Source organism: Neofelis nebulosa, chromosome 13, assembly GCF_028018385.1.
Source record: "Neofelis nebulosa isolate mNeoNeb1 chromosome 13, mNeoNeb1.pri, whole genome shotgun sequence".
NCBI classification, from domain to species: domain Eukaryota; kingdom Metazoa; phylum Chordata; class Mammalia; order Carnivora; family Felidae; genus Neofelis; species Neofelis nebulosa.
In genome coordinates this window covers 44,065,927-44,089,483 of record NC_080794.1, presented here as the reverse complement: position 1 = coordinate 44,089,483, position 23,557 = coordinate 44,065,927, and the positions used below count along the sequence as shown (strand labels likewise).

At 55.0% G+C, this 23,557-nt stretch overlaps 1 protein-coding gene and 1 long non-coding RNA gene across 3 annotated transcripts in view; one reads left to right on the top strand and one right to left on the bottom strand.

Moving 5' to 3' along the window:
* Nucleotides 1–1,771: 1,771 nt before the first annotated feature.
* ANXA11 (annexin A11) overlaps nucleotides 1,772–23,557 on the bottom strand; it is a 45,581-nt gene continuing 23,795 nt past the window's right edge. Inside the window, exons 2-16 of one of the 2 annotated variants that reach the window (XM_058696823.1) lie at nucleotides 22,719–22,752; nucleotides 20,237–20,299; nucleotides 18,199–18,311; nucleotides 16,874–17,266; nucleotides 15,476–15,563; nucleotides 15,170–15,264; nucleotides 14,358–14,471; nucleotides 12,529–12,619; nucleotides 12,078–12,157; nucleotides 11,885–11,941; nucleotides 9,489–9,582; nucleotides 6,142–6,237; nucleotides 5,120–5,178; nucleotides 4,832–4,954; nucleotides 1,772–2,600 (exon numbers count right to left, since the gene is read on the bottom strand). In XM_058696823.1, the coding sequence (XP_058552806.1) occupies nucleotides 2,541–2,600; nucleotides 4,832–4,954; nucleotides 5,120–5,178; nucleotides 6,142–6,237; nucleotides 9,489–9,582; nucleotides 11,885–11,941; nucleotides 12,078–12,157; nucleotides 12,529–12,619; nucleotides 14,358–14,471; nucleotides 15,170–15,264; nucleotides 15,476–15,563; nucleotides 16,874–17,266; nucleotides 18,199–18,311; nucleotides 20,237–20,291 (1,518 nt within the window). In that variant the 5' untranslated portion in view covers nucleotides 20,292–20,299; nucleotides 22,719–22,752 and the 3' untranslated portion in view covers nucleotides 1,772–2,540. The remainder of the gene's footprint in view (nucleotides 2,601–4,831; nucleotides 4,955–5,119; nucleotides 5,179–6,141; nucleotides 6,238–9,488; nucleotides 9,583–11,884; nucleotides 11,942–12,077; nucleotides 12,158–12,528; nucleotides 12,620–14,357; nucleotides 14,472–15,169; nucleotides 15,265–15,475; nucleotides 15,564–16,873; nucleotides 17,267–18,198; nucleotides 18,312–20,236; nucleotides 20,300–22,718; nucleotides 22,753–23,557) is intronic. The other variant, XM_058696822.1, reaches the window with a different exon arrangement.
* On the top strand, nucleotides 6,237–9,154 carry LOC131492902 (uncharacterized). The gene is made up of 2 exons (XR_009252345.1): nucleotides 6,237–6,908; nucleotides 9,013–9,154. It is a non-coding gene; the product is annotated as an uncharacterized LOC131492902 (long non-coding RNA).

Here is a 23,557-nt window from a genome sequence, read left to right as displayed (position 1 = left end):
TGGCAATGAACTGGCCTCAGCCACCATTTCCAGGGGGCAGAAAAAGACCCAGGGTAGCCCTCTCCCAGAAAGATGGCCTGTAAGGTTGAATGTCTCCCTCCCCATCTTCTTTGTCCTGGGCATAATCAACGCAGTTAATAACCTCCTGTCGACCTTGGAAGGCAGTAAATAAATGCCTTTGCCCCTGAAGCGAACTCACCGAGGAGGTCATGCAGTCTTCCAGCCCATACTTATTATGGGTTGGGTTCCGTGGGCGTGACCAAGAGGGCAGCCTGAGGGACAGGAAGGTAGAGAGAAACCAAGACCGGGATGAAGGCAGGTGGTCCCCAAGTGTGTGGACCAGGGGTCTCAAACTCCGACACCTACAGGGGCCAAACAGGTAACATGCAGTGGGGTGTGGTGGGGCTGGTGGCAAAACAGAGAGCGCTGTGCTCCAAGGGGGCAGCTGCGGCCTGGCTCCAGCAGCTCCTGGTCTGCAGGGTTGCCAGAGCTGGGTTTTTCGAGGGAAGCCGGCATTGTGTATTTTTACAAAACGTAAAACCTCTCAATACCTCAATGTTGGCAATAAATTCGAATGTCTGAAAAGACGCTTTGGGGACCAAAGTAAATGCGTGTACGGTCAGGTACTGCCTGCTGGGCACCAGGCTACAACCTTTGGTGCAGACAACAGGGCAAAGTAATGTCACGGGACACTTACCGTCACCTTGGAGGGGGCTGAATGCAGGCCCTGGCAGGGCTCAGGAGGCCGCCGGGGTCAGCCTGAGTTCACAGTCATGTCGGGCCAATCAGTCCATCCCAACAGGCAGGGCCCCCCTGGCACCCGAGGGCAAGGGGCCTGCCCTAGGGGCACCTGCACCGGGCATGCTGGGCCTTGTTCAAGAGGCCACGGGCATGGAAACGGGGAAAGGAGTGAACAGCAGGGCCTAAAATCGATATTCCAGGGCCCACAGTGACTTCTCCGGCTGGGCAGTGGGTCTAGGGGGAACAGGCTGGGATCTAGCTCACGGCTGCCCCATGCCCCTTGGGCCATCCTCTCCTCTCTTCTATGTCCAGGGGAGACTGTAGGGGTCAGGTGGTATTCCCAGGCAGACGTCTACTCCAGGGACAAGGCCTCCCTGGACCCTGCCAGGGCCCAGCTGGCTTGATCTCCCACCTCAGTCCCTGAATTCTCTCCTTTCTAAATTCCAACAGAGGTCAGAAAGGGAGTGAGTGGAGACCCCTGGCAAGGCAAGCTCCAGGCTTCTGGAGAGAACAATGATGTCTAGAAACTGTGACCCTTCTAGACTCACCCTCTAACACTACTGTTAGAAGCCAAAGGCCCACCAGGACCACAGCCACGAGCACCTCTCAGACCGAAGGGTCCCTGAAGGGAGGCGCCAGTCTTGTGCCTCTCTGGGTTGTCCCCACCCTCCTCTCCAGTGCCTGGCCGTGAGGACTGCCCCAGGAGTCCCACACACACCCTCTTGCCCGTGCTCCTTCCTCAGGACCCGGATGAAGGACCACACTCTTCTACCTTGTCCTCAGTGGACTACACCACACCCGTATCTGACCAAACTCCACACATCACTTCAGCAGCTGGGCCCTGGGCATGGATGTCGGGAACCTCCCTTCTCGTTCCTTACAAGCCGGGGCTCCGTAAATCACCCACGCTCAGGATTTCCTGAGCATGTTTCTACTTAAAGTCATATACACTTGCACTGGCTATTAAGGCCGAAACCCAGAGCTGCAGGCAGAATCGGGAGGCAGGAGAAAACAAGCTGGCACCAGGGAAAACATTTCCAAAATGTTCCAGAGCTGGCTGACTTTAATTTAGAAAGTTTTTGGCTATTGACATCCAGGTTTAAGGCACATTCACGTAATTTACACGAAGCCCTGTCACTGGCAGGGAGCTGGCCGTGTCCTCATGGCTTCGCACAGAAGAAGGAACAGATGAGTTTCTGGCCTTTTTCTTCTTTTTTTTTTTTTTTCCCTTTTCTAAGAAAACTCTAAGGAGTGGGTTTGGCAATGACAAAGCTGATGACACATTCTCACCAGATGCAAAGATTACTGTCAAAGGTCTTCCCTTTTACTCCTTACTGAGGACACGGTGCTCCCCAGCCAGCCTCTCTGACCCGAAACGTGCACGCAGCACAGACCTGTATGCATCTGTCTGGCAGGGACTATTATAAAAAAAGATGCCTCCAAATAAAAATGAAAAATTACAGGACTAATATGAAGCCAAGAGTCTCAGCCACAAGCAAAAGGGGATGACTGCATGAGTCGAGAAATAAAACATGTACTTCAGCAGCAAGCGGCCGTGAGGGCTGGGGAGGGGAAGGCACCCCGAGGGAGGGAGGGACCCAGGTCCTTCAGCTCGAGCATGATATACGGAGCAGGAGAGGTGGCGGAGGATGGGCCAAGGCTCTACGGACGGACGGGCGGCACTGGGGCACCTGGGGGGCTACTCTGTGGATTTGTTAGAAACAGATGGACATTCTCTTGACCTTTTCCTGGCATCGCTGTTGCCCGCAGGCGGACAGAAGGGAGCCACCAGTCACAGCTCAGTCGTTGCCGCCACAGATCTTCAGCAGAATCTTCTGGTAATCCCCTGAAGTGTCTCCCTAATCCCAGAAACAAGGAAAACATCAGCTGAGGGAGCTGTGGCCCAGTTTTGGCCTCCTATCTTCTGATTTTCTTCTGCCCTGAGCGCTTTTACAGAGAGGCAGGCCCCACGGGGGAAATTCCCCATCACGTGGGTCCCGCGGCGGGAGAGGCTCACTCGTACTCTGCGTCACTGGAGACCCAAACCCAGTGTGGTGTAGTTCGGCTTCCCCAAACCCCCGCTGAAGAAAACAGAGCTGCACTCACCCCAGTGATCAAAGTCGTAATTTGAAAAATAAATACACAAAAATTATAAAAAGCTCCCCCAAGCCCCTAACTCTGAGCTAACTCGTGGTGGTCTCTCCTCAGTGCAGTGTCATCGTGCTAAATTGAGACTGCCCCTGATGCGGCACTAAGTGTGCTCTGGAAGAGTAATCTCCTGTGGCAGGAGTGTCCGCTGCTATTATTCGGGCATCCCCACTCAGGGGCGCCTGGGTGGCTTAGTCAGTTAAGCGTCCAACAACTCAGGTTATGATCTCACGGTTATAAGCTCAGGTTATGATCTCACGGTTCGTGAGCTCGAGCCCCACATCAGGTTCTCTGCTGTCAGCTCAGAACCCACTCTGGATCTTCTGTCCCCCGCTCTATCTACCCTCCCTCACTCGCATGCGTGCACTCTCTCTCTCTCTCTCTCTCAAAAATAAATATTAAAGAAAGAAATTAAGAAAATATGCAGAACACAGCTAACTTCCTTTTTTTTTTTAAAAAAAAAAAAAGAGTTTTATTGATTTATTTTAAATAATTTTATTTATTGGGGCGCCTGGGTGGCGCAGTCGGTTAAGCGTCCGACTTCAGCCAGGTCACGATCTCGCGGTCCGTGAGTTCGAGCCCCGCGTCAGGCTCTGGGCTGATGGCTCAGAGCCTGGAGCCTGTTTCCGCTTCTGTGTCTCCCTCTGTCTCTGCCCCTCCCCCATTCATGCTCTGTCTCTCTCTGTCCCAAAAAAAAGTAAATTAAAAAAAAAAAAAATTTTTATTTATTTTAAACTAATTTATTTTTTAAGTAAGTTCTATGCCCCAGATGGGGCTTGAACTCACGACCCTAAGATCAAGAGTCGCATGCTCTACTGACTGAGCCAGCCAGGTGCCCCTCACTTAGCTAACTTCTCATCATTTCCTTCTACTGTTTCTTTCCTCAGGGGTGAGGCCTATGGCGTCTTCCAGTAGCCCACGGGCACACAAGACCCACTCTGTGAATAATTACTAATCCTCTGCTATCAACATCATCATTTTTATAGCCAGGAAATGGAGATTAGCTGTTCTCCGCGACAGGCCCAACATCAAATTTGAGGGAGTCTGAAATCAGAACCTGGTTGTGGTGACTTTGCTTTCAAGGCTCATGTGAGTTCAGAATTTAATGGTCAGACACCCCCCCCCCCCGCCCCCCGCCCCCCACAGGAATGCATTTTGTCAGACCAGCCCTGGAACACGGTGATAAGAGTAGCTAGCGTTTCTTAGACATGTCACATGTCATGATGTGCTTTATAGGGGCTGTCTCAATCAAGGCTCCCGAACTCCTGGGGGGAACTATAATTATCCCCATCTTGGGGATGATGGAACCGGGGTTCAAGGAGGGTGAGGAACCTGCTTGAGGTCACACAGTTAGCAAGTGGAAGAGCTGGGTTGGACTCCAGTCTGACGAGGAACCGCGTTCCTGCCCCAGGGCAAGGGGCACCCTCGGGACCGGGACCCTCATGGATAAAGGACGGCTGAGTGGAATGGCTGTGACCCCGGGGCCCTGTTCTCAAGTGCCTTCTTATGCTGCCCCTGCCATGAGGCTGGGTGAAGGAAGTACTTGTCAGTGGGCTGAGCTCCAGGGAGCCTCGGGATGGGAGTCCTCACTGACGGGTCAGGGTCACAGGGTGACCAAGTACCCAGGTGGGGAGGCCCTGCGTTTTCTCACACACCGGTGTTTGCGCTCCCCCTCTTTCCACTTACTGAGCAGCAGGTGTGCTGGAGGCTGGGGAGATAGGGACGGGGCACCACGCAAGGTCAAGGCCCAGCCTGCCCCCGGGAGCTTACAACAGCCTGGGGGCAACCGGACAAAGAAGCAGAAGCTGAAGAGGGCCAAGTACGCAGCCCACAGGCAAGATGCCCGTGCAGGGCAGAGGCCAGAGTTCTGAGCAGGGAGGTATAGGAACAATGCGGGTGACCAGGGAGGTCCACAAGCATCCATTCCCCAGAGGGCCCTTACCGCAATGTCGTGGTACAGCGACTTGCCGTACAGCCGCTTATACTCCATTCTGATGTCCAGGAGGTCGATCTCACTGCGAGACACCATGATGCGAATCAGGGTCCGGTCCTTTGTCCCCGCTCCCTGGAAAGAGTCCACCAAGGGCGTGAGCAGTGGGCATCCTTACTGTCCCACGCTCCCGCTGTGGGCCCTCTGTCCTCTTAGCTGAGGGGTGGCTCTCCTCGGGCCCCAGTCATGGGAGGGGCTGAAACTCCCCCACCCAGACCCCTGCATGTGGGAGGCACATACCCTCATGGCCTTGTTGAGCCTTTCAGCAAAGAAGGCTGGGGTATTCTTGAGACATTTCACTAGAAGAGAGAAACAGCATAACTCAATCTGCAGAAAACTCTCAGTCCGAGGGGCCTCAGAGAGAGCGAGTGTCCTTCCAGGAGGCCGCACGTGATGCCCGTCACTGCATCCACCTTCCTCTCCCCATTTCTCCTCCAGGCTCAATTATCTGTGATCTTGGCTCCGCCTCTTTGGGATAGAATCACGCAGGGCCTAGAAACCAACCTCAGCCTCCTTCCTGGCAACCCGTGTGGTGAAAGGAGCCATGTAGGGAAGAAGCATGGCTGGTGACGGGGAACCGCGTTCCTACTCCAGTGTGAGGGGCAGCCTTGGGACTGGGACCCTCACGGAGAAAGGACGGCTGAGTGGAATGACAGTCTCCTTAGAGACCTCAGGCCACGATCCTTACATCAGAGAGGACACGCCAGGAAACGAGGAGCCAAAGATGGGCAGACTGCTACGTCCCCACAGGGTACAGGGAGGTCACGAGGGCTACGCAGCCAGGGCCCAAGCCCTGACGGTGGGCAGAAGCGAGCCCACCCGGCCCTGCCCTGAAGGGCACGGCCCCGCACTGTTCCGGGAGCTAAGCCAGCTTTCCTCAGCAAGGGACTGTTTTGCTGTTGCAAGTAAAAATCTTTCCACGTGTTTCCATCACCGACATCTGACAACTGCCTGCAGGGATGTATTTTTAGAGGGAACTTGGCAGGATGTGAGTCATCTTCCTCCGGGAGAGGAGCTGGCTGCTCTCCCGCGAGTGCCCGCGCACCGCGGCTCCCTTCCCCGGAGCTGCGCCCGAGACACAAACAAGACACCTCGGGGGGCAGCGGGAGGGGTGGTGCGGCAGTGAGCGGGGAGCGATCTCGTTTCCCACCAAGGAGGCCCAGGATTCAGCATCCTGGATCACGTGGTTCGCTAGCTACCCCTCAAGCAGAGAGCGGCGAGCACCCTGAAACCAACAGCGCCAGCGACCCCAAGACACCGACCCACGGCCAGCATGCCCTGCTCCAGGTCCCCGGACATCTCCCGGCAGATGCTCTTCTCAATGTCTCGACCCGTCATCCGCTGATACTCGTTGAAAACTAGCGGAAAGAGAGGGAACAAGTTATGGACTGAATTCTGTCCCCCGAAATCCACATGGTGGAGTCCTAACCGCCGGTGCGCCTCAGAACGTAACTGTATTTGCAATGCAGACTTTAGAGAGGTGATTGAGTTAAATGAGGCCCTTACTGGGGCGCCTGGGTGGCTCAGTCGGTTAAGCGTCCGACTTTGGCTCAGGTCATGATCTCCTGGTTCATGAGTTCGAACCCTACGCCGGGCTCTGTGCTGAAGCTCGGAGCCTGGAGCCTGCTTCGGATTCTGTGTCTCCCTCTCTTTCTGCCCCTCCCCAGCTTGCACTCTGTCAAGAGTGTACTCTCTCTCTCTCTCAAAAATAAATAAACATTAAAACAGAATTAAAAAAAAAAAATTGAGGCCCTTAGTGTGGGCCCTAATTCAATCTGACTGGTGTCCTTATAAGAAGAGGTTTGGACACACAAGGAAACACCAGGGACATCCACACAGAGAAAAGATCGTTTTAGAACACTCCAAGAAGCTGGCCATCTGCAAGCCAAGGAGAGGCCTCCGAGGCTGACACCTTGATCTTGGACTTCCAGCCTCCAGGAACGGTGGGAAAGTAACTACCTGTTGTTTAAGTCACTCGGTCTGTGGTAGTTTGTTGTGGCATCTGGATCAAACTGACACAGGACACACGGTAAGGAGGCCACCCCGCCTCGCCAGAGCCCACCTTCTCCCCTCTGCCTGCAGCACCCCACGTGGCCCCACTGACCGTGCCCACTCAGCTCTCGAGTTGGGCAGGGTCTTTACCCTGCGAGACGTGTGCCCCCAACTCCCGCCTGCTCATGTGATCCCCTCACCAGACTGCTTTCCCAATCACACCTTACTACCCCACCCAGGACCCCTCCACACACACCAGCAGAATGTTTGCTCTCTTCCCAAATCCTTTCCCGTCTCCAGGCGGACTATATGTGCTAACTCCTATCCGGCCCACACAGCCTGCGCTAGGACAGGCCAAGAACCCACGGGAACAGGACCCTAGGTTCCTAGAGAGGCAGATGGCACAGTAGCGACTTAAGTCCTAACTCTGGCTCTGTCCCCGGATATTAATCCTCCCTTCTCCTGACCGGGTCTCCCTTTCTATCACTGCTCCCTAACCTTTGGACATTTGCACCTCTGTGTCGTGAATTCTGCTGTACCTGTATTGGTCTTCGTTACTTCCTATTTTCTTCAGATCAGCTCCTCTTTTTCCCCTAAGTAATAATACTTTTGAAACCATGCGTTTGATGTACTACTTATGTATTCTATACGCATTGAAATAAATAAAGACCAAGATGGAAATCTGTTCCCTCATGCTCCATGACAGCGTAGTGGAGGGATTAAGAAGTGCTCTGGAGCCAGGGGCCAAGTTCAGACCTGAGCTCTGCCACGTGACCGGCTAGGTGGCCTAACTTCCCACCGGCCCCGCACCGCCCCGTGGCTTCTCCCCCATCTGTACCAAGGGGAGAACACCAGCACCTGCTGAATGCAGTACAGCCTAGGGCATGTACGGAACGGGTGCCTGCGTTTTCACTCGGGCTCCCACCGTGCCGCTGAGTGTGGCTGTCATTCCCAGTCCTCACCGCCTCACATACTAGCCTTTCCGACACAGCTGGCCTCCAGGACTCCCCTTCCCCTGCGGTTCCTTCACAGCCAGCTGTGATGGCCATGGCCCTGTCCTCCGCTGGTTTCTCTCCAGATCCCCTCTAGAGGGAACCTCTTGCGGTCCCAAAGCCTCAAGCACCGATGACCCACTCAGAGCTCCCAAGCTTCCATCTGGAGTGTAGGCGTCTCCTGACCTCCAGAATCCTAAACCCAGTGGTCCACCTGGAATCTCTGGACAGAGGCTCCCGACTTCTTTCCCTCCTAAAGCCTGTTCCGCCCACAGCTTCCCGATCTCGGGGGAGAGGCAGGCACTCCGCTCCTCCTCCACCCACCCTCCATGCTTTGCTTCTCTTACACCCCACATCCAAGCGTCAGCAAACAGGGCCAGAATCTGCCCCTCCCCGCCCCGCCCCTGCCACCCAGTCTGGGCCGCCAGCCTCCCGGCTGCTTTCCTGCTCTGCCACTGAACCCTCCACCCTTGACGACACAACAGCCAGTGAACACGCAAAATCTAAGTTAAATCACCTCCCTCCTCCACTCTGAGCCCTCCAGGCCCTCTGGCTTTACTCAGAATGAAAACCCAAGTCCGTAAAAAAAAAAAAAAAAAAAAAAAAAGAAAACCCAAGTCCGTGCAGTTGTCCCCAGGGCTGTCCACCACTCTGATCTCGTCTCCTCTGGCTCTCACTCATGCCACCTGCCCCAGCCTCAATGACCCCCTTTTCCGGGAGCCCCCCTGCTCAGGGCCTTTGCACCTGCAACTCTGTCATGTTTTCATTTTTTAAACAAGTTTTATTTATTTTGAGAGAGAGAGAGAGAGAGAGACGGCACAAGTGGGGAAGAGGCAGAGAGACAGAAAGAATTTCAAGTAGGCTTCACAATGTCAGTGCAGAGCCTGATGTGGGGCTTGAACCCATCAACTGAACCGTGAGATCATGACCTGAGCCGAAACCAAGAGTCATTCGCTCAACTGACTGAGCCACCCAGGCGCCCTTACTCTGTCATGCTTTTAACTCAAATGTCATTACCTCAGCAAGGACCACCCCAAGCACCATCCCTGACCCCTGTACCATTTTCTATCCCCGTTTCCAACTTTATTGTTCATTTCTAAAGGATTTGCCATCTGGCACAGACTTTATTTTGTTTTTGTTTACTGCCAGAATGCGAGCCTCAGGACAGCAGAGATTCCATGATGCTGTTCCCTACCGCTTCCCCACACCTCCTCCTTGACCTGGCACGTGGCAGGAGCTTGGCTTATAAGTGCTGAGCGAAGGAGTAAATAAATGCTACTTTTGTACAATGTACGATTGTTCTGCTTATGTTTTTATGCAGGCGCTGGATAACTTGGAACAGGTGCTCTTGAGGGCTGTCTGAATTCTAATTTCCACGCTCTGGTGTAGAAAGACACCAGCCCACAGGAGGCTGCCATTCCTCTCACCTCTTCCTTTGCTTTCCTCCAGAACCAGATGCACGCAGAAACTCGGGAAACCCACCAATAAGATCTTTTAAATCACCACCAGGGGGCTCCTTTAAGGTGGAGTAAAGCTCCATGCAGAGTAGGATTGCTCAGTGTCTCACCATCATATCTTGTCTGCTCTTATCTATCTGGCCCCAGGGAGGCCTGGGACTGCCTTACCTGCCACCAGGTGGGCCCGGCTCCGGGAGCACAGAATTGCGTTGAACTTGGATTCATCTGTCCCCAGGCGGTTCTCCCCAGCTGCATACAGCTCCTAGACAGATGGGAAAATGGCCATGCAACGCAGGCCTCACCCCAGAGACCAGGCCCAGGCCACCTAGGACGGCCCTGCAGGCCCAGAGGGGAAAGAAATGGGAGCACACCCTGGCCATGCTCCCTTCACCCCGTGGATCTAGACACCATTCACGCATCCTCTCGGTGGCAACACAGAGGATTCTGAGGCAGGGTGGTGGGAGGGGCGGGGCACAGGGATGGGACACCCTGGACCAGGAGAACCGAGGCCGACTGGGGCCAGGACAGGCAAGCAACAGCTTTAACCCAAGCAAGGGAGTAGCAGCACAGGGGCAAAACAGAATGAGGGCCGGGCTACCAACTTGCCGCGGGACTCTAGGCAGGCCACCGGCCCGCTCAGAGCCTCACTTCCTCATCTTTAAAATGTGAAGGTCAGATTAGATCCAGGGTCACAAACTTGAAAGCCCAAAGGGGTCAGCTGGGTAATTGAAATGAGAGAAACAGGCCAGTTGTCAGGCCAGGGGGTGGCGGGGACTGAGGCCAACCACGGGGAGGGGCGATCGCTTCTCAGCACCTGCTGTGCACTTTAATAGAGAAGCTAGGCTCACAGCCGCCAGAAATCCAGATTTCTATGTAAAATTTCCCAATCTTTATAAGCAGTTTCCCTATCTATAAGGGGGAACACACGAAACAATAAATATTATGACAACTGATAGACTCCAACCGTGGATGTGGGATTTCATGTGATAGGTGCTTTCCCTGCGTCTCACTGTGGGTAACATGATGTTTGCAAATGGGCAGAATTTGCACTTGCCTGTGAAATCCTTGAAAGTTTAAGCCAAAAATATTTGCCAACTTGCAACCCCAGTACCAGATGGCCCGAAGGTGCCCTCTAGGCCCCAGGTAGTGGCTCTTGGACCTAAAGGCACCGAGAGCCAGGAGAGGAGGGCAGCCACCAGGGGCCTGGAGATCCCATGGGTCAAGGTGAGGCAGGAGCAGGTCTACAACTAAGAAGACAGAAAAGCAGGCACAAAACCAAGAAACTGAGGCAACTTCTGCCTCAGCTAGGGAATGGACTATCTAGGAAACAAGAAAACAGGAAAAGGAAAATTCCCACTGGGATAAGAGCCAGAGCCTGGGAGCTTGGGGGTGCCCAGCCCTATGTCCAGAAATGGGAACGGATGTCGCAAGCCAAGGAAATGTTAGGGCAGGCCCTGCAGGAGGGCATCTGGGATACTGTCTGGGCACAGGGAACAAGCCAGGAGTTTGGGCCCTTATCCGGTCTCTGCCTCCAGGTTTCTCTGGGCACAAGGCTCAACCTTTTTGAGGTTCAGTTTCCTTATCTGGAAGGAAATGGGCCAGAGCAGACAAGCAGCTGCTGTCTAGCCCTAAAAAGTGGGCCCTCCACAGAGGTCGCCTTCAATCTGGCAGACAGCAGAGGTGAGGTGACCACTGGCAGCTTCTGGTGGGTGCCGGGCTGGGGGTGGCAGGAGGGATGAAAGGGGAGAGGCGAAGCCAGCTCTGTCTCTCCAGCCAGCACTGCTGTGGTCTGAGCTCATTAGGGGGAAACCCAAACTCCCCTAGAGAGGCACTCAACGCCTGGACAAAGAGGCGCAGCGAGAGACCTTCGCCTTTTGTCCACAATCATACCAGGCTGGGGAAAAGGGCAGAATTCTCAGGCTGCACAACGAATGTGACAGCTGGCTCCTAGGCTCAGACCTTCAAAAGCATTATGAGGCAAGTGTAAAGTCTGCCCGTTTGCAAACATAATGATATATGCAACCAAACACAGGAAGAGGACTAGGTCACATGACATCCTGCACCCATAACTAACCTACCAACTCTTGCAATACTTACTATCTCTCGGGTTGGCTCTGAGAAGGGATCAGAAAGGGGGGGGGGGAGGGCGGGTTGAAGGGGAGGGATAAAGATAGAGAGGCGGCTGGAGCCCAAGCCCGGAGTCTCTCAAGGTCACATGGCTGATAAGCAGCAGAGCCCATCTGCCCATCCCAGAGCTCCTCCCTCCAGCAGCAAAAAAAGTGGGGGGAAGGGGAGGGCACCTGTGTGGCTCAGTCGGTTAAGCACCTGGCTCTTGGTTTCTGCTCAGTCATGATCTCACGGTTCGTGAGTACAAGCCCCGCTTCGGGCTCTGTGCTGAGTGCGGACCTGCTTGGGATTCCCTATCTCCCCCGCCCCCCTCCCCGCCTGCCCCTCCTGTGTGTTCTCTCTCTCAAAATAAATAAACTCAAAAACAAAAAGAAATAAAGTGGGGGGGCACACCCCGACGCAGGAAGCCCAGGAGGGGCCCTGGCCAGCACACCCACCTGGGCGTCTCTCTGGACGAGCGACATGTCTACACTGGTGCTTTCATCCCGGTTTCCCTGAAAGGAAGCAGGACGTGTGGTCAAGTCTCCACCCCGCGGTTGTGTACCTGCTCCATCCCCGAGCCCTCTCCTTGCTGCTCACAGGTCCACCCCGCTCTGCTCTGAGCCCCGAGCTCTGTCGCGGGAAAGGTACCTGAGACAGAGAGATGAGGAGCCGCTGGAAGTGCCCTGACGTGTCGCTTCGGATGGCCTCCTCCAGGGTCTTTTTGAATTCTGAAAGGGAGACACAGAGAAGGCCCCCCCTTGCAGCCGCAGTCGCCAGCCGGCATTGGCAGGAGCAGGGCGCGGGTGCGAGGAGAGAGGTGTCTACACGGCCCTTCAGGGACACAGGGGCTGTGACCTCCAGGCCCACCTGGCCTGGCCCAGACCACACCCAAGAAGTTCTCCCCCCCATCCCTCCCTTACCTCAGTCACCTGCCCCGTGAACAGCAGGCAGGGGCGGATCTTGGATCAAAGCCCCATGTGTTGGGGGAGGCAGAAGATGAGGTGATAAGAAGGCCAGGAAAGTTTAAGAGGCCATGGGAAAGGGTGTGGCCGGGGCCCAGAGAGCACAGGAGTGTGCGGAGGGCGGGTGCCAGCCTAACCTGTCTTGTAGGCTCTGCTTAATTCCCGGATGTGCTCGTTGTTGCGGGAAGCAAAGATCTCGATCAGACAGGCTTCGTCGGTGCCAGCCCCCTGAGGTGGCAGACAACACAAACCACAGACTTGTCACCGCTCCCTCACCAGCATCCAGGGAAGGAGCCGGTGCCCTATGCCCCATGGCACAAATCCCAGAAGCAGCGGCCGCCAACACAGCCACACGCCCCTGCTTGGCTGCTGAGGCCCCAGGCCCAGAAAAGTACCACACAGTGACAGCGACATGGTGATGGAGCACAGATCACATGAAGGGCCACCCCACTGCACCACCACTTGTAGTGACTTCTCCAAGGCCACACAGTGAATGGGGGGGGTTGAGATGCAGACCCAGATCTGTTTTTATTCCAAGTTCGGCCAATGAACGAGACGAGAAAACAACTGAAAAACGGGTATAAAGCAAGAGCAGACGTGTGGACAAATGTGAGTCCCAGACTGGACTGTGGAGAATCTAAAGACATCTACAAGAGGCAGCAACGAGGGCGAGAGAGATGACCAACCACGCCAGGGACAGGGAGAGAGCCGAGGACACGGTCAGCATCCTGGCTCCTAGGCTGGCTTGAATCTTGGTCTGCTGCTTATTAGCTGTGTGACCATGGGCACCTTCCTTAACCTCTCTGGGCCTCAGGTTCCTCGCGCATCAAATGGGAACAACGCTAACACCTAACTCCTGGGAAGTCATGGGGATTAAATGAGCTACGCGTGTAAAGCACTTAGAACGTGCCAGTCACAGGAAGTACACCACAGGGTTAGCTATTTTCATGATTACCACTGCTGTTAGATTACTTGGAGCTTACAAAGAGCTTCGGTTAGCTACCATGCCCAGCCCTCACCACACGCCACAAGAAAGAACATCCACATTCCCGTTTTACAGATGCTCAAAGACACATAGCTTGGCAAGGACAGACGACCCCAAATCTGTGTTGTTTCCTATACTCAACAATTGCCTCCACCTCACGCAGCTGGCTGGGGGGCAGGGGCTGGGCTGAGGTCTGGGCTGCCATCCCCAACTGCCTCCTGACACGTCTCTAGAAGCGGGCATGTCTGAGGATTTCGGCAGGGTCCACTCTCCCTCTGGGCTCCGTCCTGAATTCTCTGCCTCTCCTCTTGGGGGCAGGAAAAGTCTTTCTGCCTATCAGGCCCTCTGAAAAATGATGGATTCCTTCTGGAGCCCCCGTTCAATTCACAAGGGTTTCCTCCTTCTGTGGGAGCTGCCTCCTCCCCATCCATTGGACTGGGGGCAGATATTAACCCTAACTAGGTCAGTCAGAATCTGACTCTATGTGAAATTTGGACCGAGGGACAGCTTGTCTCTTCTGTGGCTGAATCTCATAGGTAAATGGAGTGGGGTCAACAGGGGTCCTCTGCCCCAGCAGATGAAGAAAGAAGGGGACACTCAGGAAGCAGCAAAGACCAGAGAAATCCTGCCTGGGTCCCTGCCCTCTGCTAATAACAGAGTCCTAAATGAGTAAGGGTGGCACCACCCAGGGCCTCATATCCCTCTTCCTATCACGGTGTCACCAGCTTCCTCTACAACCCAGCTGCCACCATGCTTTTCAGATGGAGAGACCCAGATGCTCCCCGATGATGAATGATACCTGTGCTGCCTCCCGGAGAAGTCACGAGAACTTGGGCTCCAACCTGAGAGGGTCCAGGAGCCACACTCACAACAGCGGCTAATGAACGGCTTAAGCCACACCATGCAGGCCAGGGAAAGGCCTGGCCTTTGCACGTCCATGCGTGCCAGCGGACACACTCGTGAACACACACACGTACATACCTTGATGGCATCCTTGATCTCATAAACGTCAAAGAGGACCGGGGTCTTCATTAGAGCCAAGATTGTCCTCTCGAAGTTTCCTGACAGTTCAGATTTCAGATCTTTGATCAAATCCTGGTCGAATATTCAAACAAACAAACAGACCGATCTTGAGAATCCACAGGTCTGGGGACCAGCGGCATCTGCGTCAGAGAAGCCAAATCTCAGCCAGCCCAGATCTGTGGAGCCGGGGCCTCCACGTGAGCCAGCTTCCCAGGGGACCCAGGCACAGTCAAGCTGCAGAAGCACAGGGCTAGGACACCAGCCTGTTCAATTCAGCCAGTGTTTACCTAAGATTCCAAAGCCCAGAAGTTCAAAGCACGTCCCACTGCATTTGTTCAGAGCTGAAAGCCTTTTCCTTCAAAGCTCGTCTGTCAGCTACACCTCCTGGGGCGGTCGTGATGAGGGCAGGGACTAGCAGCCTGGGTCTCCAGGAGGGAAAACAGGCCAGGTGGGAGCGGAAGGGCAATGACTTGTCTGCAGTCTCTGTGAGTCATGGCAGAGCCAGGGCTAGAACCCGGATCTCCAGGCGCCTCTCATCAAATCTCACCCCCGGCCTTTGAGATTTCCCCCTCAGAGTATCCTTCCGCCATGAGCCATAGAGGCCACCACTGGGCGGGCAGCAGGAAGCGCCCTAATGGGCCTTACTGCCCATCCAGGAGATCTAGACTCGCTTGGCACCAAGGAAAAGCAAGGGTGAGTAGGGCTGTGCTGGAGGACACGCCTCAGTCTGGCGGGGAGCAGGCCTCCCTCTGCCCCGCAGTCCCCCTCACCTTCCCGTAAGCGGTCTTGAAGGACAAGAGGATCTGCTGCCGCTGCTTGTTGGAGCGACTCCCCAGGCAGTCGATGATGGCCTGCTCGTCAGTCCCTGGGGGAAGAAGAGGTAGGTGTGGGCAGGGCTGTGGTCGTGGGGCCACCCTGGCCTGGGCCCTCCAATTCTCCTGGACGTCCCAACAGCACCCCCGTGTCCTCCTCCTCTCCCGCCACCACTGGGACCGGGTTCCCTCTTCCAGGCAACCCTGCAGGGGGCCCGGCGAGCCAGGGGGCCGTGAGGATGTCGCCCACCGGGGGTTTCTCACCGAAGCCTTTCATAGCCTTCCGCAGAACCTCAGCATCTCGCAAGGGGTCAAAGCCAGGAGCATCTGTGATGGTGCCTCGGTTTCCAAACTGCTCGGACAAACGGACTTAGGTAAGATGGCGTATCTCCGAAACACAAGACTTCCCAGCCCAGACTCTGGAAGTGCCCTGACCACCACAAGTTGGGGTACCCGAAGGAGCCTGCGACCAATAACTGAGTGGGCCTACGGCGATCATTTCGTGTCCTCGTGTTCTGGTACTGAGCTTTCTGCCTGGCTCTTGCGGCTAGGAGCCCCGCTCTAGCTGAGTCCTGATGCTGAAAATCTGCCCTCTGCCCAGGTTCTGCAGGACTGGGCCTGGGTTCCCGATGAAGGGGGAGGCCCTGGGAGCAGGGGCCACTGGCCTCTTCTTGATAACTCACTGCCACAGCGCACGTGAGCACATATTCGGGTCTTCCTGACAGGGTCTGGGTGGTCCAAGCAGCACAGCACCTCTGTGCAAATGAGAAAAAGGTTTTCCCCCCAGAAATGCAGGTGCCCAGCCTTCGCGATGGTACACCCAGCCCTGCCACCTCCTGGGCTAGCGCTGATTTCCAGGCTCTGTGACCCGCCTGCCGGACTTCCTCATGCTAACAGCTGTACTCCCGGCAAACAAATTTTCCTGCCTAAATGGTCTCTTGGTGGACTACCTCCTGTGGCCAGTACAACGCCAGTTTTAACAGAATTAAGGAGAGAAGCTCCGAGAAGGGACGAGGGGGAAGGCACAGGGAGGACAGAGAGTAGGGCGGGAGTAGGGGATTGTGGGGGCAGGGAAGACAGAGACCCTCAGTCTAAAAATAGTAGTCCAGCACTATGCTTGGTTGGTTTGGCCACGTAACCATGACAATGAATTCTAGGCCCTGCAAACATGAAATGCTCTCCAAAATGAGCCCAGAGCAGTCCCGAAGGAACCGCCAACACCCTTCCCTCGCCAAGGGAGGTTTTAAGAATCCTCTAAACCCAGCCTGAGAGGCACCTCAGGGGACTAAAGGCTAAGCGCTGTTGGGCACAAAGCCTTGAGGCCAGCGGCCTGGCAGCTCATACAAAACACAGAGCCCGGGCAGTAAATGACAAAGGAGTGACGAGAACCCCAGGACATTCAGATCCAACTCGCACATGGAACATCTAACCGAACTGGGAGAAACAGGCCGGCTCCCTCAGGTCTTTTCAGAGCACAAACCAGGGGTGGGGGGTTTGAGAGAACGCAACACCCTGTTAAAACAAGATACTACGGGTGGAGGACCGAGCCCTTATCTGGCCCCTGCACCCTCCCTGGCCTTGCCGGTGGAAGACACTATGCCACATGTCGCGGGCCTTTGGGGCCCAGGCCTGGGCAAAGGGCAGTGCAGGGCGGGCACTCACCTGGGCTGGAGGCACGGCAGGGGTGACGGTCCCAGACCCCAGGTATCCTGGGTAGCTTGGCACTGGCTGCTGCTGCTGCCCAGGAGGCGGCATCGGCGGCTGCCCGGGGTAGGTCATTGGCGGCTGTCCAGGGTAGGGCCCTGGGGGCTGCTGTCCAGGGGGCGGCATGGGCTGGCCTGGCACAGGGGCCCCTGGGTAGGGCGGATATGAAGGCATCCCGGAGGGCGCGTTTCCTCCAGGGGGCGGATACATTCCATATGGAGGAACGGGCTGCTGGGCAGACGGGGGCTGCCCGAAACCCCCAGGGGGGATGGGAGGGTAACCACCCCCGGGGGCCCCAGGGTACAGATTTGGCACGTTGGCTCCTCCAAATGTCCCGGACATGTTGGATGCCTGAAAGTCCACAAAGCAAGCCTAAGATCAATGGCCGTCCCTGATGAGCACGGCCACACCCGTGCATCTGTCCTTCCCTGCCCTGAGCTCAGAGTCCGAGCAGCAGCGATTTCTTAGCGAGGCCCAACCCGACCACCCAGCTTGCAACTACTGTCCCCGGCCCCCTATCTGCACTCCTGACCCCTCATCTGCCGTTGTGCCCAAGGCACCCATATTTGCTCTAAAAACACACAGTTTACTTATGGCGACTGTCTTCCCAGTAGGTTCGTACTTCAGGGTTGAGGTTTCTGTTTGTTGTATTCACGTATCCCCAGTGTCTAGAACAAGCCCGGCACAGGTGAAACTGCGTGCTGACTGCACTGTTTATACTGTGCCAGCAGTTGTTTTTAGATTATAAAATGTATTATTTTACAAGCCAAGTAACAATAAAAGGAGCATGTCCGGGGGCGCCTGGGAGGCTCAACCGGTTAAGCATCAGACTCTTGATTTTGGCTCAGGTCATGATCTCATGGTTGAAGCTCCACACACTGACAGCATGTGCAGCCCGCTTGGGATTCTCTCTCTGCCCCTCCCCCACTCTCTCTCAAAATAAATAAACTTTAAAGAAAAAAAAAGAGGTGCGCAATACATATTCTATGAAGGCACCACCCCCACCCAGTTCAGAGCGGAAAGGGACTTGAGAGACCATGCGGCCCAACACATTCCCCTTCCCCTCATTTTACAGATGGTAAATCAAGATGCACAGGGACGGTGAACTGAAGACAGGCCTCATGGAAACCCTTCGTTCTCAGATGCAGTTCCGTACTCGGTGCCTGCCCATAGGTACCCACACACACAGACACCTCTGAAGCCACCAAAGCCAGCAGTCTTTGTCCCTCTGGCCATGCAGGTGTGGCCCCCAGGGGCAGCCCCAGCAGGAGGGCTAGACTCACCATTCCCGAGAGGTAGTCCTGGTTGAACTGCCCTGCGTAGTTGGCCATGTTATCCAGCCCGATGGGGGGCATGTTGGGCGGGGGGTAGCCAGCACCTCCCCAGGCACCACCACCTGAAAGCAACACTGAGCCCTTTAGCACCCTGCTGGCACCCCCAACAGGGAAAGGCAAAGCATCAAGCTCTCAGGGGTGGGGGGAGACCAAAGCAGGGCCTTGGGGACAGCACAACAGACCCCATGGAAAGCACTCAGGCGAGAGAGCTGAACCCAATCCCACTGCCAGAAGAAGAGAAGAGAGGGACCCCCACCTCCTTCCGAGGAAGGTGGGGTTCAACAAACACTCCTAGGACCTCTGTGGGATATTATTAAGGAGGTAGGAGGGCCAAGGGCAGACCTGCCCTCCTGGGCTCACCATCATGGAACAGGAATACAGACATAAAAAAAAACAACAACAGGTCTTTGGGGATGCTGTGCTGAGCCCATGACAGCGGTGAGCTCAGAGAGGACCGAGAATCCACAATGCAGCAACAGCATGGCAGGGAGGGGTGGGTGTCCTGCTGACCGGGTTGTTTGCAATCATAAGTCCGTGAAGGGCAGGGAGAGTAGGATGGGAGGGTGGAGGGAGACAGGGTTGAGTCACAGAAAACACAGACACCCATCCCTACAAGGGGGGACGTTAGGGGAGAGCAGTAAAAAGCCCCAGCTCTGAACCCAGAGGGACTGGGTGTGTGCCCTGGGGCGAGGGGCTCAGCCCCTCTAGTTCAGCTTCCTCAGCTGACAAGTAGGGATAAAAATTCATTTGTGTCACACTGCTGTGAGCAGGACTAAGACCTAATGCCCATGCAGGGCTCCCATGCTGCAGCAGGCGCCGGGACAAGGGGCGTGGCAGCTAGCATCACGGTGCGGGCCGCTGGCCTGTTATATGCCTTCCTGACCAGGGCTCCGGGACACTGAGGACAGACCCTGCTGGGAATCACCTCCTCTCAGTGCTGCTCAGTGTGGCAGGGGTAAGACACAAGGGCAGGATCCCTACTGGGGAGAGGCCCATGAGACCAGTGCTGGCAGACCCAGGCCGTGTCTCGTTCAGAGGGAAATGGCCCCACTTAACTCGATATGCCACACAACAGTGGCCAAGCCACCTCCCTGCCCCAGGCCTGTTCTCCACCTGTCGGATGGCAGGGTGGGCTCAGGAGGCCTGCAGGAGCCATAGGTGCTCAGATTCAAGGACCTCGGCTCTGGGGAAATGAATGTGCCTGGTGGTCTTGTGGGGGCGAGGGGCAGTGCAGCTCAGGCAACCTCAGGATGACCAGCCTGGAATGATCCCCTCTCCCCCTCATCTCAGGAGACCTCGTTTCCTCCCCTACCATGGGGCCCAGTCTCATTTCAGGAACCTAGGAGGGGCTGGGGCCAGAGAAGCCAACTTCTAAGTGTGAAGAGAGAGGTGTTGGAGCTAGGGCCGGGTTCTGACGGCCTGACAACTGGTGCAGCCCCGTTGCTATCAGGCCACAGCATCTGGCAGCTGCAGGAGGCCCATCTGACCCTTAGTGACTGCCTCCTCTTCCTCCCTTGGCAGGAGGGACCCTGCCGCTGCACAACCACGTGTTTGAGCCCAGGGTAGGAGAAGTGACAAGGGGCAATGGTCACCTAACAGTGCTTTGGAGGACACGGTGCCAGAGGCTTTACCTGGCTACCTCATTAGTATCTGGGATAGCCCAGTGAGGAGAGATACTTGAAACCACTTGCAAAGGAGAAGACTGAGAAAATGGAGTCTCTGAGAAAAGAAGGCATTTGCCTCTTGTTATCAGCTAATAACGCAAGAAACTGGGTCTTGGCCTTGTCCCGGCTTTCCAGAAGTGCTTCCAATCCAGGCCTTTCGTGGCCCCTGGGTCCAGGATTTTCTCCAGCCCCTCCCCACCTGGCTGAGCCCTTGGGGTAGTGAGGAAATGACTGGAAAGCACCATTCCTCTCTCCCTCTCCACTCCTGGACTTCGGGCAGACAGGGCATTCATTCCCTTCCCCGCCGGCCCCGACCCTCTTACCTGGTGCAGCCGGCGGGTAGCCGCCTCCGGGCGGGGGATAACCTGGGTAGCTCATGGTTTGATCTGAAGCGGAAGAGGAAGAAACCATGCTCAGGCTCTGCCGGGAGCCGCCACCAGCCTTCCCGACAACGGGGACACCCACAAGCCAGGCCCCTGCAGGAGGAGGGGCCGCCTCGGGCGTGACCTGGGCCAGCCCAGTTCACCTTCTACTTGCTGCGTGGGCCCCCAGCTAGAACAGGGAAGCAACGGTAGACCCATGCCTGCGCCCACACCCACGACAGGCTTCACCACGCACCAGTGGCTGCATTTCCTGGCAAACCCCTTTCTCCCACGCTTCGCTCCCGCCTCGGCCGACACAGGATGCTGCATGTGGGGAGCTGTTCTCTGACCGCAGGGGCGAGAGCGCACTGCCTCGTTCTCAGGGGTCTGGGTCTATTTGTCTTTGTTTTCCAGTGTCTTCATCACCATCCAGCCAGAGGCCCTGTCCCCTGAGCCCGACCGACAGACCCCAAGCTATCCACGGTGGCCTCCAAAGTGCATCTGCCCCAAGCTACATTTTTCATTCTCCAACCTCTGGTTCCTCAGGCATAGGACTGTGGCACGGAATCATCATTTCTAGCAACCAGACACCTCAGGACAGCTCATCTGACCCAGGATCTGGAGTGAGGGCGAGCGAGGCAGTTGGGAGCCCAGAAAGGGTAAGTGTCTTGCAGATCAGGAGTAGAGAAGGGGAAAGGCCGGGGACCCAGGACGCTTGCCTGTTGGTGGCCGGTAGGATACCTGCTCTCACTAAGTCCCTCTATATACAGATCCCTCTGCCTGCGCCACGCCACTTGAACTGCCCAGGGGGGACACAGACCTGCTGTGACCCAGACCACTCAGACTGTCACGCAGCCTCCTTCCTCTTGCTCACTGGCAGCTGCCACGGTTTGCAGAGGCACTCAATGACAGGTGGGAGTGGCAGGAAACCCGTAGGCCCCCGCAACAGTCATACCTGCTGACCCCCGGTGACCGCCTTCTCCCTGTACATTGGGCCCCAGCCTAGTTCTCAAACTGCAGCGTGTGAACCCCCGAGGGGCTTTTAAAACACGTTGCGGGGCCCCGCCGCAGTTTGGGTCAGCAGAACCAGAATCTGCATTTCTAACTAATTCCCAGGTGACGCTGCTGGTGCGGGGAGCCCGCTCCAAGAACCACTGCTCTAGATGCCATCGTCCACCCACAAGATTCTAGTTGCCCTTCATAGCTCCTTTGGAGATCTGTGCATGTCGTTGTCAAGGAGGCTGACGGGCTTCCTTAAGGTGCCACTCACTGGTCCCCACAGGGCCCACAGGAATGATGGACGTGGGATGTGTCACCAGGGGCGACTGTAGGCAGGGCAGCAGGAGGCCAGATGATGGCCTGGTGACCTTGGAGAGAGCTAGAATTGGCCACGAGCAGAATGGGCCAAAGACCCTTCCCCTTGCACACTGTGGTGAGGTAGGTGGTTGAGGGTCCCAGTGGTGCTGCCCTCGGTCTGACTCATCCCCCCCGTGGCTGGCTGAGCCGTCAGCATAAAGTCCTCCTAGGTCCTGCCCTAGGCCTGATCCTTCTGACAGAATCCCCAGACCCTGCTGATGAGGAGAGCCTGGAAATCTGAATGATGGATGAACCAGGAACCTTCTGATGGGAGGAAGAGGAAGCACCCTGCATGAGGTCAGTGTGAGCTGCAGTTGTGTTCCAGACGCCCTTCTCTCTGGAGACCACCATTAAGCAGAAGCTTTGGGCACCAAAGACCCTTCCATGCCCTTCTCGTTCCTCCCAGAAGACTGAGGCCAAAAGGCCCATCCATAGCCAGGAAGGGAAAAACAAACAAACAAACAAACAAACAAACAAACAAACAAAACAAAACCACGAACAACCAAAAGCTAGATACTACCCTGTTTCCACACATCAAAATTAATTTCAGCTAGAGATTTCAATATGAGAGGTGGCTCCAAGCCCCAAAGACATAAAAATAAGTTCTGCACAATAAGAAACAAATAAGGAAAACAACAAAAAGACAAGAGAAATGAAAAATTTAAGAAAATTGTTTTGTGATTTAAAAAAAACAAACAGGGGCGCCTGGGTGGCTCAGTCGGTTAAGTGGCCGACTTTCGCTCAGGTTATGATCTCACAGTCCGTGAGTTCGAGCCCCGCGTCGGGCTCTGTGCTGACAGCTCAGAGCATGGAGCCTGTTTCAGATTCTGTGTCTCCCTCTCTCTGACCCTCCCCTGTTCATGCTCTGTCTCTCCGTGTCTCAAAAAAAAAAAAAATGTTAAATAAATAAATAAAAATAAAAAAACCAAACAAACCCAACAACCACTAGAGGAACTCAAATGATGTGAACAGGCCATTCTAGAAAAGCAACTGAAGGTGCTCACCCATGCTAATACGCTAGGAGAGCTGCCAATTACAAACAGAGATGTCAGAACGTAACACGCCAAGTTCTGACCCAGAAACTCACCTTCTAGAAATCGATTTCCCAGGCACACTGACACCTGGGTGAAATAACAGAGACGTGGATCTCACTGGGGCATTCTGTTGCAACAACAAACCCCTAAATAACCATCTGCAACGGGCTGGTTAAGTTCATCAGAACAGACCCAATACAGTAAATCCGCTGTAGCTATTTTTAGAATTAGCCAGCCCTACATGTGGGGATAGGTAATGGTCACCGTTATTAATCAAGGTGTCAATGGTGTATACACTAAGCTAACATCTTTTTTTTATATATATATAATTTATTGTCAAACTGGTTTCCATACGACACCCAGTGCTCCTCCCGACAGGTGCCCTCCTCAATGCCCATCAGCCACGTTCCCCTCTCCCACACCCCCCATCAACCCTCAGTTTGTTCTCAGTATTTCAGTCTCCTATGGTTTGCCTCCTTCCCTCTCTGTAACTTTTTTTTTTCCCCTTCCCCTCCCCCCTGGTCTTCTGTGAAGTTTCTCAAGATCCACAGAAGAGTGAAACCATACGGTATCTGTCTTTCTCTGCCTGACTTATTTCACTTAGCATAATACTCCCCAGTTCCATCCACGTTGCTACAAAAGGCCAGATTTCATTCTTTCTCATTGCCAAGTAGTATTCCATTGTATATATAAACCACATCTTATCCATTCGTCAGTTGATGGACATTTAGGCTCTTTCCATAATTTGGCTATTACAAGCTAACATCTTTAAAAAAAATGTAAACATACAAACTCAGTGGTGTATATGTATACACACACACACACACACACACACCATCCCTGGAATGATAAACAAGAAACTTGGTAACCCCGGTTGCCTTTGGAAGGGAAA